This window comes from Podarcis bocagei (genome assembly GCF_964188305.1).
Source record: "Podarcis bocagei genome assembly, chromosome: 9".
Classification (NCBI taxonomy): Eukaryota; Metazoa; Chordata; class Lepidosauria; order Squamata; family Lacertidae; genus Podarcis; species Podarcis bocagei.
In genome coordinates, this window is record NC_138134.1 from 32,440,803 (window position 1) to 32,459,416 (window position 18,614).

Here is an 18,614-nt window from a genome sequence, read left to right on the forward strand (position 1 = left end):
ATAAATAAATAAATAATAATAATGTATGTTTTATTTCCGACCCCCGTGGAACCGAATCTACCGCTGCGAACCCCGCGTCGGTCTCTCTGGTCCGGGAGGGGCCGACGTCACTTCCGGTAACAACATATGCGGTGGCGGCAGCTGCAGCAGCAGCAGCAGCAACAACAACAAGCGTTTAGACGCTCTGGGGTGTGTGTGGAAGAGGTGACGACTCATGTTTTTGCGTAGGGACCCGGAAGCCCGTTTCCTCCGCCGGCTGCACGAGGCCGCCTGACGACGGTCCCTCCCCCCCGCTGCTTATGAGGCTCGCGCACCCGATTTGAACACGGCTCGTCGCGGCGGCGGTTGGGACTGGAGCTAGCACAGGTAAGGGGAGCCTTGAGCGCGACACCCGGGGAGCGGAGTGGCGCTCCGGCCAGTTGTCGGCCTCGGCGGGAGGCTAATCGGGGAGTGGGGAGCGGACTTTGCCGTCTCTCATCCACCCCCGGGTTGGGATGCGCTTGGGCAGCATCTCTCTTTGAGCGGGTTTTCATGGCTGGGAAGTTGCCCCAGCTGCCTTTATCCTTCATAGGGTTAAGTTCCTCCACGCATCCCTTCCTTGCACAAGCTCTGGCTCTTCACATCAGAGTGTCACACGCCTGAAATCGCCCTGGGAGTAGTTCAAATGTGGTGTAATCTCTCCCCACCCCCCAGCCGGCAGCCCTTCCGGTGCATGTGCATGGAGGAAATTAATTATATATATATGCCACCAAACCTGTTTAATAATTTGGGTATTTAGGAACCGAGAAAAGTGATTGCATAACAGGTAACTTCTGGTTAAGTTAACTTGGGCTAAAGTCCTATTGCATACTTAGGTTGGAATAAGTCTTGCTGGTTTCAGTAGCAGTTTCTCAATAGACATTAATGCAATTTTGCCATTGGATATGTGCCTCTAGCATAGCTGTCAACTTTCAGATTTGAAAATAAGGGATCAGCAGTCTCACCTGTCCCCGGGACAGTCTATGGGATATCTAACAATCCAGGATAGCAGTGGGAAACGGCACTGGAATAAGGGAATTTCCTGCAAAAAAAGGGAAGGTTGAAAGCTGTCTCCCTTCCTGCAGTTATACTCATTTTAAATTTTTGCAGTTCACCTTGAAATTATCAGTAAAGGGAAGTTTATAGATGATCTGACTGGTGTTTCTCTCCATACAAGCTTGTGCATGCCAAAACAAGCAAAATCCTAATTGGAGAGATGTTTGCCATTTCTGCTTTAAATCTAGGTCTCCAAATCACCAGTACATTGAATTGTTGGTCAGGCCTATGACATGCCACTTTTCTTTGCCTCTACCTCTTTGGCTTTAGGACTGACCCTGTGCTTGGGCTGGGTGAGACAATTGCTTGAGGCAGCAGATACCATTATTGGTGTGGTGGTGTGCCTGTCTAGTCGTTCTCAGCCCTTTGACACTTCCCTGTCAGAGATCACCACTGCTGGTGTCACAAAGGCTTTCATGCACCCCCTAAACTTTGCCTGTTGCCAATGTTGAAGTATGGTTTAACTGCCAGTTGAGCCAACTTCTGAGTATGGTATGGACAGCACCATCTTGACCTTTGCCTTATACAGCAATAGGTTCTGCTATGGAGCCCTGTTATGGTGAAGGTTTAGAGAGGATGCAACTCAGTGGTGCAGCACATGTTTTGTGTGACTAAAGTCCTCAATTTAAGTCCTGGCATTGCTGCATTTAACTTTTTAGGTGTTGAAGATGAGATCCTGGATTGCTATTTTGCCAGTCAGAATGGTCAGAGATACCAATGTCTTGAAGCAAGGCTTTGTTTCATTGCAAAGGCAATGATTCTGTTGTCACTTCTGGATTTTATAGATTGAACCCTACATTACAAACTTCACTTGAATGTTGGTTTTCTCTCCTTACACGTTTGTGGAGGGTGAGCATGGCATGTCACCGGCACTTGTTTGGTGTGGAGAATGTGAACTACCTGCCCTGTTTGGGCGTGGATCAGTTATAATATTCTAACATCCATACTTTCTGTATGCAGCATTAATCTTGCATCAGATACAGTGGTGCCTCACAAGACGAAATTAATTCGTTCCGCAAGTTTTTTCTTCTTGCGAGTTTTTCGTCTTGCGAAGCACGGTTTCCCATAGGAATGCATTGGAAATCAATCAATGCGTTCCTATGGAGACCATCCGGGGACAGAGGGGAAGCACCGCTCTGTACCCTCTTTTGAAGCAAGGTGCGGCGGGGAGAAGCAATCTTCTCCCCGCAGCCCCAGGTCCGGGGACAGCGGGGAAGACGCGCTGCGCTTCCCGCTGTCCCCGGAGCTTGCGGGGCAAGCTTCGTTTTGCGAAGCAAGCCCATAGGGAAATTTGTCTTGCGAGGCAACTCGAAAACGAAAAAACCTTTCGTTTTGCGAGTTTTTCGTCTCGCGAGGCGTTCGTCTTGCGGGGCACCACTGTAGTCACATTTGTCCATGGAAGGGGGAGTGACTTTCAGTCCTGTTCTTTCATCACTTTCTCTGCTCACGTCTGTGACATCTGCGGTGCAGTTGAACTGATGTCCGGTCAATGTCTCCTGTGTATGTGTGGTGCTGGAGCTGTGCAGTTCCATCAGTGCAAGCTGGCAGCTAATGAGTTGCACTTGACAGAACTTAAGACAGTCTCCTTTTCAGCTCCCACAGAATTTGACAGTGGATAGAATGTGGCACTATATGTGCTTTGTTGTAATTTAGACCTGCAGCCTGCTTAATATGCATAGTTTTGCATAAAATTAGGGTGTTCATTGTTTATGCTTTGTGGATTTCACCTTCTGTGGTAGCTGTCATCAGTTTGAAGTGTGGTGATTAGGCACCTGTTCATGTTTGTACTTTGAGAAATGTCATTTAGGCTTTGGTCGGATATTGTTCAATTAGTTTTAGCATTTATTTAGCTGCTTCTCAGATTTACTCAGGGTGAGATACCAAAATTAAGCATTTTAGAAAATTAGCTAAGCATCAATAAAATCTGAATCAGAAACACCATTAAGATGTTACAAATACAGTAGATATCTTTTAATGCATAGAAATAGAGTAGCAGCATAAAAATGTATGTTATAGATAAGGATTAGAATCTTCCTTAGCAAAGCTGAATTTATTGTGGTATGTATTCTTGCATTTCAGCCTGAAGAGATAAAACAGATTGACATATATAACTACTAGCCAACCAGTGACTGCTGTGAAACAAAGAGCTTAAGGCTCTCTGTAGCTTTTCAGTGCTAACCTAGGAGTAAACTCTTAATGTGCTCAGTGGGGATTACTTCTGAGCAGACATACATAGGATTGCAGTGCTGGTGAAGCAAATTTTGAAATGTCCTCTGCTGAAGTTACCTACTGTGTACAGGTTGTGTCTGAAAGGTGTTCCTGCTTTCCCTATGCAAACTTCAGAATAATCCATAATGTTGTTATTAGAGATGGGCAGAGGAATCATGTGGAGATGAGGTGGGGCAGAGAGTCCATGGTAGAGGAACTGCTGCTTCTTATGCCCTGCTGGCTAGGGTGAAAGTTGGTGGGGCAGGGCAATTAAAAGAAATTCTGCCATGATCAAGGGTTTTCTTTTCTTTTGCTGCAATTGCCTGTTTGGGAAAAGGAAATAACTATGGTAGTTCAAGGGTTGGCATAGTTTTGTGGCCAGTTTGGGGGTTGTGGGAAGGACTTTAGATCTTATGGATCCAAGCCTCCACCCTCATATTTCCCCTTTTCATCCCCCCACTGATAGGAACGGTGTGGTGGTGAAGAAGCCTCTGGCAGTAGAAAACATCCTTCTCTGACTCTCTCCAGCCATGGAGGGGAAGGCTATGGCATTCTATAGCCCATTGGCTGCCCACCCTGGCAGCTGAAGGGGAAAGGTGATACTGGCTTTATTAATGGGGGGGGAGTGCTGAAAGACAAATTGCACAAAAGCATGTGCTTTTCGTTATTTACGTCATGCTCTTGTTTGCTATATGTTTCTTCCAATGGGCATTGTTCATTACAGGATATGAGGTTTTATCCTAGATGTTCCAGTAGTCAGCTTCTGGAATGTCCATCTCAGGATTATTGCTAAAAATAATTGCTTTGTAGGAAAAAAGCAGAGATAAATCCTTGGAAAAGCCACAGAGAGCCTTAAGCTCTTGGTTTCACAGAAGTCATTGGTTGGCTAGTAGTTATATATGTCAATCTGGTTTATCTCTTCAGCCTGTTCAGTTAGTACTTCGTATAAAGGAGAGCACAACCTATTTTTTATAAATATTGTTGACAGGTTTCAGTAGTTACAAATATAGTTTTATTAGAGCCTCTCTTGTGAAATGCTCCCATGTTGTGTATGAAATATTAATTTTCAGTTAATTTTTAATCTGATTCTAATGCATTTCCACTGAGTGTGTCTCCTAGATAAGTATGCACGGTTTGCAGTCTTATACTATTAGTTGCCCTTGCAAACAGTATATATGGCAATATAGGCTATTTTCAGTTTGGATAGCTGCTTTACAGTTTGGATTTCACCAAGGCCTAGCCTCTAAACACTTCACCAAAGCAATGCAACATCTTTATTTAAGCAGGCTTGTATTAATAGGGGAAGTGTATGTGGTATTTAAGTTTTGTATGTTTTTGCTTCTTATTGCCTATGTTTTTATTGTCCATCTAAGAACAGGTTAATGAATTTTTACTGTATTCTTCAAAGATGAGAAGCATGTTATAAAATTGTACTGAACACTACTGATTGTTGGAATGCAAAACAACTGGCATAATTATTTGTTCTGAAAAGCGGAAGCTTTTGTTCCGCTCATAGTCATTACAAGTGTAGTGTTGTTCCTAGACTACAGTCCACAGCTTGTGATCTGCTGCAGATCAGAACACCGTGTTACAAAAATAAGTTGAAATGCTTATTTGAGTTATCAGTTGTAAAAAGCATGATTAATAGTAATTAATACTACCATCAGCTGAAATAGTTTAATTCTTCAATACCATTCAATTCTTATTTAATGCCAGTCACGTGCTGTGCACTGTACTGAAGTGATAGAAAACTGTTTTGGATGTAATGACGTTGCATAGGAGATGGGACCCCCACCCCCGGTTCCTTATCCCTGGAAGCCCTCCCTGTATTAAGTTTTGCCTAATTTTGAATTTTTATATTTATGGTTAAATGATGTATACTGTGCTCTGCTGTTAGCAATGAGCTGCAATGAACATTTCATCTATAAAGCCCAATTGATTTAGGAACTGTGTACCTTTAAATGTCTTTGCTGCTGCAGATTGGACATGTTTATGCAAATTACTAGAGCAGTGTTGAGATTCTGGGCTATGTTTCTTCCATCGTGAGTTCGCATTTATGGCCTAATTCAGGAGACCTTTGATTTGTTGACCTTCTAAGAATTGTGCAAGACTCATGGTTGTTGTTGTTTTAATCTGGCTTTGCTCATTTGTATGTATGATCATGGATGGGCAAGATAAGGCTGTCAGCCTTATCAAGCCTTCATAATCTCCTCACTCAGCAGCCTACACTACTGTTACTGAATTGTTTGGTGGGGGGGTTGGTCCAGATTTGTAGCTTGTGAACCATCTTCTGATTACTCCTGTGATAAGTTGTTGGGATTCTTACCTTTTCTTTGTTGATCTCTTTTAAAACATGTAAATAAAGTTCATATAATTGTTCTACATTAAGTGATTTGACAAGTTCTATATTGTCATAACATGCATTCTTTCTCTAAAAGTTGTTTTTATTCTGTTCATGCGCCTATGTTCAAGTCAAGAACGGATAACTACTCTTGAGTTTGGGGATTGACCTTGGAAAGCCTGTTCTGCCTGCACAAGCCCCACTAAAATTAGCAGGTTTTATGATGAGAAACTATGAGCTTATACAGCTTTCCTTCAGCTTTTTAGTAAATACAAGCTAATACTGAAAAACGTAATGTAGGTGCCTAATTTACAAGGTGACTGAACTAGACTTCAGGGAGGATGTTTTTAATTGCAGTCTAAAACATATGTTGGACATATTTAGGATACAGTCCTTTGCACAACTCTAAGCTGCTGTTATATTCTATTGAAATAAACAGGATTTGAGTATTCCATCTGTATACACAATGCAGCCTCACATGTATTGCCATGACTCCTTTCCCAGTGCAGTTTGTTTATCTAGGCAATGTCATTGCTCCCTTAATGCTAGAGAGAAGTGAAAGAATTTCCAAGTCCTAAACAGCTGTCCTGAAGTTGCCTTCAAAGCTGGAACTTGTAAAAAATTATTTGGCAAATAATTGTGGAGAACAATTGCTAGAATTCAGCCCCCCCCCCTTCCCAAAGTAGAAATTCCTTTCACACACATACATAGGGAAAGGGCTGATCTTTCAATGAGCTGTCTCTTGCAGCTTTTAAGAGGTGCTGCTCTACCTGACCTACTTCCCCAAAATGTTGCATTTTTCATCTCGCCCATAAAAGGAAGTGGCAAAGAGTATAAATTTGGAGATATAGATAGTCATAATAAAGTGGACTTCATGAAGCCTGAGCAGAAAAAATAGCTCTTGGAGTATAAAGTCTTCCATCGAATAGCTTCAGTCATGCCTTTCCAGTTTTCTCAAACACCTGATAAGCTGCTTAAAAGCATGTGTGCTTTGTTTTAACACAATAAACTAAAATAAAATCTAGTTGTTATATTTATATACTAGGGACAAAAAGTTTTTAAACACCACAGTCTCATAAGATACTTGGAAAAGAGATATTTCCTGCAAAACCACAGTGAAAGTGTTCCTGGTGTCTGCAGGCTTACCTGAATGCTTTCTAGTACAGTTATAAGACTTCTGTTGGTGGTGGTTGTTTGCAATGACATTTTAATGGTTTTCTGAAGTGTCAAAGTAAATATACCAGTTTGATTTTTTAAAAGCTAGTAGTTCGGATGAATGAAAGTTGTAGTCCAAAACATCTAGAGGGCACCAGGTTGGAGAATGCTGTTATGGGTTATGTTTGTCATGCCTTTCATTCATTTTGTAATCCTTTGGGTGAAAATCACTTTAATGCTGTGCAATGTTTAAGCATAATTGCATGTAGAACCATAGACTTTATTTGCTTGTTCTTACAAATATGACGATGAAACTGTTGCTTCTGTTGGTTAATGAACTAATCTGGGTGTATCCTTGTGTTCCTCCCCCCTTTACAACCTGCAGGCTTGCAGATGGGTCAGGGGCTGTGGAGAGTGGCCAGGAACCAGCAGCTGCAACACCAGGGATACGCGGGACAAAGCTATCTGTCCAGAGAGCATGGTAGAAGGATAGCTGCTAATAACGTTTCAAACGCAAACCATCGGAAACATGCACAGGGAGGCATTGACATTTACCATCTGTTGAAAACTCGGAAGTCAAAAGAACAAGAAGGGTTCATCAACCTGGAAATGTTGCCTCCTGAACTTAGCTTTACCATTTTGTCATACCTGAATGCAACAGACCTCTGTCTGGCTTCATGTGTTTGGCAGGATCTTGCTAATGATGAGCTTCTTTGGCAAGGGTAAGTTAATGAGAGGTCATGAGCACAGGTTACAACAGTCAATTTAGATCCAGGATTTCTTGTCCAAACCACTTGCTTCTTTAAACAAAACATCAAAAATGAAAAACTACTGTGTAATTGTAATTGTAGCTAATTAACTAGGCTTTTTGAGTCTCCAAATTGCAACTTAAAGCCGATAAGGAGAGTACAGGGTGATAGAACTTCAGGAGCAATTAACTTAAGTTTTCGAAGGTGATGGTACTTCAGAAAAAGAGTGTGCTCTCAGGTCATGCAGAGGCATTTCAGAAATGGTTAGCGTTCTTGCACGTGCTTCTTACCCTTGTGGAAACTGTAACGGCTCTATTAAAAAACTAGGTACATGAAGGTCTAAAGCAGGCATAGGCAAACTCAGCCCTCCAGATGTTTTGGGACTACAACTCCCATAATTCCTAGCTAACACGACCAGTGGTCAGGGATGATGGGAATTGTAGTCTCAAAACATCTGGAGGGCCAAGTTTGCCTATGCCTGGTCTAAAGACTCTAAAGTGAAACTACATGTTTGGTGAGAGCATGAAACATAACACTGAACTCATTGTGGCTGCTTCTTGAACTATTCTTCAGCATAGCTATCACAAGTATTCAATTGCTCATGAAAATTCAGTTCCTACCCTGGTCTACATATGGCTTGCTGAATTTGATAGTGCAAATATTTTCGAGATCAGCACTTTGGGCTACAAGGTTGTCTTAAATGGAAAGGGCCTGTTTTTGTGTAATGGCACCAGTCAGTAATGTTTCTGGAAGCAGAAAGCTAGCCTTCTCTTCATAATGCTCAAAACAACTGCTTGCCTGGCTACACCTTACTAACTGGTCACAAAAAATGGAGAGTGGAGAAAATGAGTTTTGTGTGTGCCACTTCCCAACATGTGGGTGTGCATTAATAAGATTTTGTACAGAGCAAGCCCTTGGAAGGGTAAAAGGAATGTGTTGACCCATGCGATTGGAAATACGTCTTGAATTTTTTCATGAGATTTATTTTTTTCATAAAATAAATTTAATAGTTCAATTGCACCCTAAAGCACCAAGTTCCAGATATAGTTAGATGTTCTTTTCTTATTATATACTGTCTAAAGGATAGGCAGTACTGGGTTGTAATCCTGCATGAAGCAGAACAACCACACACTGGATGACATTCCTTCTCTGTGAATTGATAAATTATCTGAAAGTAAAGCTTCTCTCTCCTAATGCCTGGTAGGTTTATTATTTTTTTAAGATTCAAGCTTGGGTCAACTGATGTTTACATTTACTTACCCGGTTAGTCTCTGAAATATTAATTAATGAGACTTTTACGATGAAAAGGCAAGTACTGGATAGCACCATTCATTAAGCCCCTCACGCTACAGAGGCTTACATGTACTTACAGTTATCTGTATAACTATTTCTGTGTGGAAATTTAGACATGTATGTGTTTGGAAGATTTTTATACGGATACTACTTGCGTTGGCAATGATGCAGTACAAAAAAATAAGTCAGTTTTTCGGTAGTTGTGCAAATCCTAGGTATTTAATTGGTTCACTCATGTTCATAAAACATAATGAAAAGTATGTTTTAGACTATTTAGAAAACTCCTATTAAAGTCTGTGTACTAAGTTATATAACTGAAACATTAAGTGGTACTTTTCAAGTACTACTGTAATATCTGGTGGGCTCTTAGAATCCTGAAATCTTGGACCTGAAAATGAATTAGAGCATAACCTATTTCCATATTGAACATGCTTCCTCCATTTTTGTAGATTGTGCAAATCCACTTGGGGTCACTGTTCCATATACAATAAACGTCCGCCTCTGGGATTTTCATTTAGAAAATTGTATATGCAGTTGGATGAAGGCAGCCTCACCTTTAATGCCAATCCAGAAGAGGTGAGTTGATGTTGATGACAATACTAAGTGTTGGTGATAGTTCTGGTGCTCTTGTTGGTTTCTAAACTGCTGGGCAGATCTAACGTTAGTGGAGCATAGAAGTGCCCACTAGATGTACAATTGAATAATAATAATCATCATTAATTAGAAGCATACTTTTTGGATGTACATTTTATTGAAATCCATTTGTACTTGCTTAAAGCAAATGTTTTAGGATTAAGGTTTAACAGAAAGTACGTTATTTTTACTTTGCCTTTGACTTCAGGTTTGTGAATAAATGTCTCATTTGTAGAAAAAATGAGAAAATAAACATGCAGTTGTGGCACAAAACGCTAACACAATCCAGTGTACTAAAGCTGTTCATTAATTGGAACTTCAGCTTTGTTATGGAATTAAGAAACAAAGAAAGTTTGACTCATAATGATTGTTTTACTTTAACAAAGGACGGAGTTGTCTCTGATCACTTTGTAATGCTGAAACAAACCTTAAATCTAAAGTAGCGGGTTTGATAACTGAGAGCTTTGGTTAGCAGGTGGGTTAGAAATACTCCAAATAAATTAAATACTGTGTGTTACATTTATGCATCCTGTGTGTGTTTAGAGCCCTTAATTTTTTGATCATGTTCATTTTCTAATTTTCTGTTTGCTTTTTCTGTCTTGTAAAGCTATTTTGTTGAAATAAAGAAATGTTAGGTAATCACCCCCTTGAGCCAACTTAGGTGGGTGGACTACCCACCTGTCAGTCCTCATTATGACATCAGGTGATTGACAAATGAGGGTTTCCCATCCACTTGTCAAAGCTGGCCTATGGGCTTGGGGGTGATAAAGATCTGGCCTGCTGGGCCCAAAAGGTTCCTCAGACTTGCACTATAGGACCATCAGCTAATCTGTTCTTGTCAGTAGCAAACTAGTTATGGCTTCCTTGCTGCTTTTAGCAAGGACAAACACTGATGAAGGAGCACAAGCTGCTGTTGGGAGTAGGTGCAGTTTCCAGTGGGAGGATACCAGAAGTGCCTTGTGCAAGTGTTGTTTCATCATATATTTTATAATTTTCATTAAACGTGTGTGAGCAGTTTTCCTCTTCTCTTTCTCATTTGGATATTGTTTAGACTGCAGGCATAGGCAAACTCGGCCCTCCAGATGTTTTGGGACTACAACTCCCATCATCCCTGACCACTGGTCCTGTTAGCTAGGAATGATGGGAGTTGTACTCCCAAAACATCTGGAGGGCTGAGTTTGCCTATGCCTGGTTTAGAGCAAGAATAGTCTAGAAAATGTAATCAATATTTCTGTAATTTGATTATAAGAACTAGACAAATAACATATTTTACGGCACATGCTGGTCTGTGAGTTTCCTGAAATATATTTTTTAACATTTAGAATATGTTACATGGTTTCAAGACATGTGCAAGCTAAACATGCCTGCATTTTAACATCTTATAAGTTCAAAACCATGCATTCATTTGAATGTGATCTTGTACACAGCAGGACATGAAAATGACTCTTTTAAAGTAAAATGAATGCTAAATAATAAAGGCTGACTAAATTTTCAGCATGATACCCAGTTAGGAAATGAAGTACAGTTCCACAGCAGTCTTAAATTTCAACCTAATATGACACACACAATCAAAAAAGAGAGAAGGTTCATGTTGAAGGAAGTATGTTTCCTGCTGCTTTACTACATATAAAATCTCATTCATAACTACACTAATGCATGTTTTATTTGCATATGAATTGGATGGCATATATTGAAATGTAGTTCTGAAGATAGAATTTCTTCATCGTTATTAGGATTGGTTCCATTCCAAATTCCCCTGTTGAGCACAAAAACCTAATATTGCATATATAAAACATCTCTTTGTCCCAGGGAGTCAACTACTTCATGTCCAATGGAATACTGGATGATTCACCAAAGGAAATAGCTAAGTTTATCTTCTGTACGAGAACACTAAATTGGAAGAAACTGAGAATCTATCTTGATGAAAGGTAACTTTATTATAAACTGGGAAGCATTGTATTCCCTTTTATTTAGTAGAGTTGTATTTTCATTTGAAACTCTGGAAGAATGGGGCATTAGTTAATAATAAAATACATCAATTTAGTGACGGCAAAGCTGAGGATCTTTTTTTATTCTTTTTTTGGCACTTTACCAATTAAATTTACCCAGTAGTGTAAAAACGTGTTGATAGCAAGTTTCTTGTAATAGAAATCTAGCATTAATTGGAATGATGCTCCTCTGCTCTTCATCAAACACTTCAAATTCTGGAAAGGAAAGTAATCCCTCAGTTAAAATCTTATTCAGGTTGCATCTGTCACCCACTTGCCCCAGTTATAGAATCATTTCTTTAGCCATGTTAGGTTCAAACTAGTAAGCACTATAGTGCTTGAGAAAATTCAGATGTTCTTGATATTATTTTAAAAATATACTATCCATATATGGTATTGAGGATTTCCTAGGAATAATTATTTGTTTACATGCTCAAGACTATCTCTGGGTTGTTGCCCTGGGACAGCTATCTAGTTTGTAGAAGGAATTCCAGACCTATTTTCTTGACTGCTAACTTTGGTTTTTATTGGCTCACTGTGTACTGTATGTCTGGAATTGTGGTCTCCGCTGCTGCTGATTATTATTATTATTATTATTATCAACAACAACAACAACAGTCAAAGTTGTGATTCCGTTTATAACGTATCTTGGGAGAAAAAGTGAGAGCCCCTCACTTTTATCCAGTCCATGATAAATCTATTCCTGTTAAGGTACCACAACACTGTTGATCTATCCAGGGAGTTTTCTTTTGAACTGAAGCAAAGGGTAAAGCAATGAAAGCCTAAAAAGAGCCAAGCAGATGTAGGAGCAGGAAAATGGAACATGTAAATAGGCCCTTAGAAAGAGAAAAAGCAAAGTGTACAACAGAAAAACCCCAAAAATGTTCCATATACAAAAACCCATAGACAAATGTCAGAAAGGATATCAGTGATCTGAGGATGAAATGAATTTTAGAGTTATAGAGACAACTCATTTTGGTAAAAACCTGGACTGTAATTGGAGGCTGTAACTAATGTATAGCAGAGGTGCCTGTTGTGACCTGCTTCCTGTATACCTCTTCCATCATGTGTTCTCTTCCTTTTATCTGACATTCTCCGTTGTAAATGTGTTCATATGAAATGTATTATTGTTTAATATTATCTGTAATTGGCTTTGTTTATTTGTCAGTTGATGGCTCAGGTGTTTGAAATATTAAGGTTTCAGTTCTGTATATATGTATCTGGGAAGTAAGCTCCTTGGAAATTGCCTATGTAGGATTAGGTTGTAAATTGTATTGGAAATATTTTGAATGTTCATGTAATCTTGATTGGCACTTACTGAGAGCTGTTGGAACCTGAAAAGTTTGAGGAAGTGTCCAGGATATACAGTCTCATGGACAATGCGATGCAGATTCTTAAGGTTGGGCGCATTAAGAGCTGAACACATATGTATGATCCTCTCAAAGAGCCATCTTGTAATTGAAAACAGCAGCCTCAGAACTGTTACTTATTTTTCCAGCTCTAGTAGCTATCAATGAACCAGTCATACAGACTACTGTACTACATGCATATATGATATATGACCATCATCAGATGTTTCTGTGGCATATCTGATTGCATTACAGTGCATTGTTTCAATATTTTAAAAGAACTGTGTTAGTCTTATTGCCATATCTTTCTCTAGCAGAGGGAGGTTTTGTTTTCCATTATTTGCATATCTTGATAAATTATGATGTCTGGGGTTTTTTTACAGTATGTTGTTGATACATACAGACTTGCAATGCAATATATTTTTGCCATTCTATATCCACAGAAATTAAATAACTATAGATATTGCAACACCCTTTAACCTGCTATACCAATGGACAGGATCATAATACTTTGGTGTTCTTTATAGTACAAATCACACCTATCGTGCTGAATATATGTTAAGTTGAACTGTATACTGTTTGTTCCGGTTTGTAGATCTTCCTTTATTGTCTTGATGAAATGAAGGATTTAGAAAGGAAAAGTAACCCTCCCCACAAAGTCCTTATGGTTACAGTTCTATACACACCTGGGGTAGGTTCCATTGAATTCACTGGGGCTTGCATCTGAGTAGACTTGCATAGGTTTCACTGATAAGTTTTAAAACTGTGTTTTGCATAATTGTCACTTGTCTTTTCTTTTTCCTTTTTTTTAATTAGGCGAGATGTTTTAGATGACCTTGTGACGCTACACAACTTCAGAAATCAGTTCTTGCCAAATGCACTAAGAGAGTTTTTCAAGCACATTCATGCCCCTGAGGAGCGTGGCGAATATCTTGAGACTCTTATTACAAAGTTCTCACACAGATTTTGTGCTTGTAACCCTGATTTGATGAGAGAACTTGGCCTTAGCCCAGGTAAGAAGAAATGGCCTGCAGTTTAGATGGTGTGGAATGTTGTTTTGTAGTATTAATCAAGACCTGACAAATATGCAAATGTTTCTTTTTAGGTCTTGCATGATTTAAGAGCTCTGAATCTGCATATCCTTATGGCTTAGTAATGCGTTAATGGAGTTTATTTCCCAGTAAATATATTTACTGTAACCCAACACAGGCTTATGTTCCTTTTAAGTTCAGATTGGTTTTAGTGTGATTTGAGCACCAGTAACTACACAGTGGATTGCTCAGGTTAGATGGACACCTCTAGTAAGCATTGTGTACAGCATTCCAGGTATAGTCATATTCTCTGTGCTCCATTCCTTTACCTGTGATTGTTTCTTCTTTAACTCAAGAATATTGATGCATCATAGGTGAAGCTTGTTAGAGCAAGAGATAGGACTATTTTGGAATTGGAAGCCCAGTTATAGAACACCTTCTCCAGGAAGATACCTGTAGCAAAAAAAACACCAACCCACCAGACAAAGCCCTCTTTTTTTCCCACCCAGCCCTTTAAAAACACTTATGATAATAAAAAACATTTTAAGTACTCTTAGTTGATCCAGACAGTCATGCTTAGAGTAGATTTATTTATTTTATTTCATAAAATTTAATTATGTTGACTGTTTTAAAAAAACAAACCCCAAGAAAAACATTGGCAGGGCCATGCCCTAAAAAATATTTGTTTAAAAAATCACTGTTATAAAAAGTTGTTGTGTTTTCTTAAAATGTTATCTATTCAAAGTCATGACTTTTTCTTCCCTTTCCCCTTAGATGCTGTCTATGTACTATGCTACTCTTTGATTCTGCTTTCCATTGATCTTACTAGTCCTCATGTGAAAAATAAAATGTCAAAGAGAGAATTTATCCGAAATACACGCCGCGCTGCTCAGAACATTAGTGAAGATTTCGTTGGGCACCTTTATGACAATATCTACCTTATAGGCCATGTGGCTGCCTAAAAAGCACAAGTTGCTAGGACTTAGAATTTATAGTTTAAAAGGAATTGGATCTCCAATGAGATTTGGGTTTTGTTTGTTTTCTTGGTAGATATGGGGGTTATATTAGTGCTGGTCATTCTAACCTCCGTCTGCAATCAAAAATGTACAAGAACAACATTTTTTTAGCAACTTACAATGAGAACTGAAGAATTTTGGATTTTTTAAAAATTTTGCTTACAGTTTGCACAAAAATTACCATTAGTTTGACATGTTACAATTTCTGAATGTTAAACTGACATTATGATTTTAAACTGACAAGATGGTGGACTTATGCAGTAGATTTGCTTGAACACTTTAACCAGGTCTTTTGTTTTTTTAAATACCATGTAATGTGTACATATTTAAAGAGATTTATAACCATAATTATTTTATTGTAAAATATTTTAACTAAAAAATTTCCTGTCTCTCTCTAGACTAGACTATGTCTTTTCGTATTTATTTCTTTACTTTGTGAGACTGCTCTGGTTCATTTTGCTGTTGCCTTTGTTTAATAACATTTGGTGTGCACACTCTTCAAAAGCTAATTTAAAGACACAAAGAATTTTAGATTCTAAACTGCCACTTACAGCCACCAGCCTAGCAGAATTGGGTAGTATCTGGCTGTCTTTGTGCTTCAGTGTTTAGTGCCTTAAAACATGGGACATTTTTTGTAGCTATGGCTCCTCAGGGTTGGGTGCCTTCATAGCGGCTGCCCAGAAATAGTAATAATAAAAAAATTAACACTGAAAATCATGGAGGTTATGCGAGAACAGTTGCATTACAGCTGATTCATTTCATTTCCACTTAAGCAAGAGACATTCTTGGTGAATTTGACCTAGAATTAGTGGCTGGGATCCTTTGCACAAGCCTAAGGCATTTCTGTTTGCATACGGTCCCTCTTACCCAATTTCCACCAATTCCTCCTGTTCAAGTCCCTGACCCAACTATTCAGAAAGATCGATGATGCTCAGGAATTCTTGAGGTGGGAGAAATGAGAAAACCGCACTGTATGTGTGAAGTTCCACTTATGCAATGTTAACAATTAAATCTCTCTCCTGCATGGACTCCATGTTTGTCTTTCTTGGAACTCATGGCAACTCTGACCTCTGACGTGGCCATATGGAGTATCCCAAGTGTGCCTTGCATATGGAAAATTCTCCTTTCTCAGTTACTTTCTGCTGCTACCTACTACAGTGCCTGTGAATAGGTTGTGAGAATTATCTGAGTGGTATTGTTCACCAACAGCAGCACAAGCATTACTTGAGCTGGCACAGGTGAAACACAATAATCATAAACGTCCATTTCCCCCTCAGTTATAGCTAGTGTCCATTTTTCCGTAGAATAGCCCACCCAAGAACTATATATGCTCATGGAGTTTCACAGTATGAAAACTCGGGGTCCTGATTATGATAATGAAATGTTAAAGAATATATTTAAAAGCTATGGAAATTAAGCAGCTTGGGTTCCTTTCATTTCTGCACAAATAACTGAACCTGCTTTTTTCCCTTTGACCAATCCCAGTGTGTGGAAATAGGCTATTTTCTTTTTGGGGTGAGGGAGGATAAGGTTTTTATAAAAATCTCGTAGGGATAGTAGTTAAACCCTCTCCATCCCTTAATACAGGCATAACTAAAGCCAGCTTTGATATGGAATATAACTCATGCTATAATGTAGACAAACATTAGCCACAGGAAAAGTTTGAGTCCCAATATAAAAACTTACCTAGGGCCTCAAAATTTCCATAGAAAACTCAGACATCCAAAAGCAAAGAAATGTGTTCAATGTGTAAATTTCAGTTCCATGTTTTGTAGATGTTCAGTATATCAGTTTCATTCAGTTTTATTTTAGATGCAAAAAAAATCTTGTACAGCTGCTATTCCTTGTTTTCAGGGCTACTCTGTATCTTTTGCAAAGCAAGTTAAACCCATCCTACATTTGGGAGGATACATTTAATATATCTTTAAACATGCAATAAGTTAAAACATTTCTCAAAGCTTCAAATAAAGGACAAATTTGAAGAAGAATCTACTGACTAAAAGGTCCTCGACTGACAAAGGCTGTGTGTGTCTGTTTTGAAAAGATTTAAAACACCACTTGAAGTAATGTGGTGTTGACAGTGCTTGATAATGCTATTTAATTCATTATAATTGATTTTTCCCAATTACTAGGATTCATGATTTATGTGAACTACTCATTTGTAGTTTCTTAGCTTGACAAACTGGTATTACTTTTCAGCCAATATAAGTGCATAGCTACACCATTTAGAAGAAACTCCAAATTACACTACAGATTTCTTTAAAAAGAAAAATGGGGGGGGGAGGCAGGCATGCTTCCTAGTGAATTGCAAATGAAGACATGAAATGCAGATTGAGGAATATGTTGCCCACTTTTATGGTTATTTTAAATAAATATATCACTCAATAAGCTTAGAGTTGATTACCAGCTTTTTTTTTTTTACTGCTTTTAGAAAATCGTCTCCTCTAATCTCCAAAGCATTATTAAAATGAACAAAGGACAGACTTGAAGGATTTCCTGTTTCCCTCGCCATGCATGTTTTGGCTTCATTTTCATTTAAAGTGTAATAAGATACAAACTTCACAATCTGCATGCAAATCTGTCCCACTGTGCTAAAAGGCTTTTAATATTACTATCGTGCAGTCCTAAGGATGGCTATGCAGATGTAAGTATAAAGTTCAATGGGATGTTAGTCTTAACTAGATTATTATTAAACTGATGAATAAGAGTCCTTCAAATAGCATGCATGTTTAGGTATAAATCTAAGCTTGCACTGTAACTATTTTGACGGTGCTTTTTTTTAAGGAACACTCTTGTTAAGGGTTTGTCTGCAATGCACGTTTGTGATCAAATAATCACCCAACTATTCTGTGGCTCTGTGAGCCACATTTTCAACACAGTTTGGTTGTGAAATTGGACTTTTAATTTTACAATGAAATTAAAATCATTTGCACCCTTAGTCAGAAGACAGACATAGGGTTAACTAAGACCTGCAACTTCATTGACATTTAAAACAAGAGATTGGCAGTGGTGCTCCAGCTGTGCGGAACTGAAATCTGCAGATCCTTCCAATATCTATGAAAAGGAAGGAACCCATTGGCCACACCTTAATTAATCAGTATGGCAGCTTTAGCTGTACCACACAAGCTTCCAGAGGGTTGCCTACCCTGCCCCACGGGGTTCAAAGCCCTCATGGGCAAATCTTGGAATACAGGCAACTCCCATTTTACATGGGGTTTACATTCCAAGACATCACACACATCTGTGAAATCACATATATTTGAAACAGCATTGGAAAAGCCTGCAAACAATCTATGCCGCCCCTTTTTCTGACATTAATGGGTCACTTCCAGGTTTGGGTTGATGTGTGTGTGCACGGTCGCACACATATTGAACACATATAAATGGGGAGTTGCCTGTAATCTATCACCATAAAGGTGACTTGGGGCATTCCCTGATAACTCATCTGCTCTTAGAGTAAGTTAAAGAGAGAGAAAGAACCAGACCTGTTTCCCACAGTGTGGCACCACCCCAGGTTGCTTGCTTGCTTGGTTTTTAAAAAACTTAGTTGGCCATGAAGCAATCAACCTGACCTATACTGCCGCCTTAAGGGTGGGTGTGAGAAAGTCCGAAGAATGTCAGCAAGTAGCAAGGCTGGTTTAGCTTATGCCGTGCCACCTTGTTTAAAGCTGCTACCTTTGTTTGCATGCTGGAATGTTGTCTTGCCTCCATCCGCTGTGTTCAATGACACCGCCAACCCACTTATTGTTTGGGGCATGCTGGAACAGGGTCACACAA

The 18,614-nt window shown here is 39.1% G+C and overlaps 1 protein-coding gene across 2 annotated transcripts; it reads left to right on the forward strand.

Annotated features, from left to right (window-relative positions):
* Positions 1-118: 118 nt before the first annotated feature.
* On the forward strand, positions 119-16,825 carry FBXO8 (F-box protein 8). 2 transcript variants are annotated; one of them, XM_081209244.1, is made up of 7 exons: positions 119-366; positions 7,164-7,500; positions 9,270-9,396; positions 11,263-11,381; positions 13,607-13,803; positions 14,596-15,875; positions 15,936-16,825. In XM_081209244.1, exons 2-6 carry the CDS (start codon positions 7,172-7,174, stop codon positions 14,781-14,783), a joined length of 960 nt encoding a protein of 319 aa, XP_081065370.1. In that variant the 5' UTR covers positions 119-366; positions 7,164-7,171; the 3' UTR covers positions 14,784-15,875; positions 15,936-16,825. The 2 variants fall into 2 exon arrangements, with proteins under 2 accessions (XP_081065370.1, XP_081065371.1); XM_081209245.1 differs by lacking the exon at positions 119-366 and adding an exon at positions 3,741-3,878.
* Positions 16,826-18,614: the final 1,789 nt, after the last annotated feature.

Excerpts from the sequence above, each read along its gene's own strand:
- FBXO8 (XM_081209244.1), top strand. The coding sequence starts at position 7,172 with ATGGGTCAGGGGCTGTGGAGAGTGGCCAGGAACCAGCAGCTGCAACAC. Across the intron at positions 9,397-11,262 it reads TTAATGCCAATCCAGAAGAG|GGAGTCAACTACTTCATGTC; the intron begins GTGAGTTGATGT and ends TCTTTGTCCCAG. Across the intron at positions 13,804-14,595 it reads AGAACTTGGCCTTAGCCCAG|ATGCTGTCTATGTACTATGC; the intron begins GTAAGAAGAAAT and ends CTTTCCCCTTAG.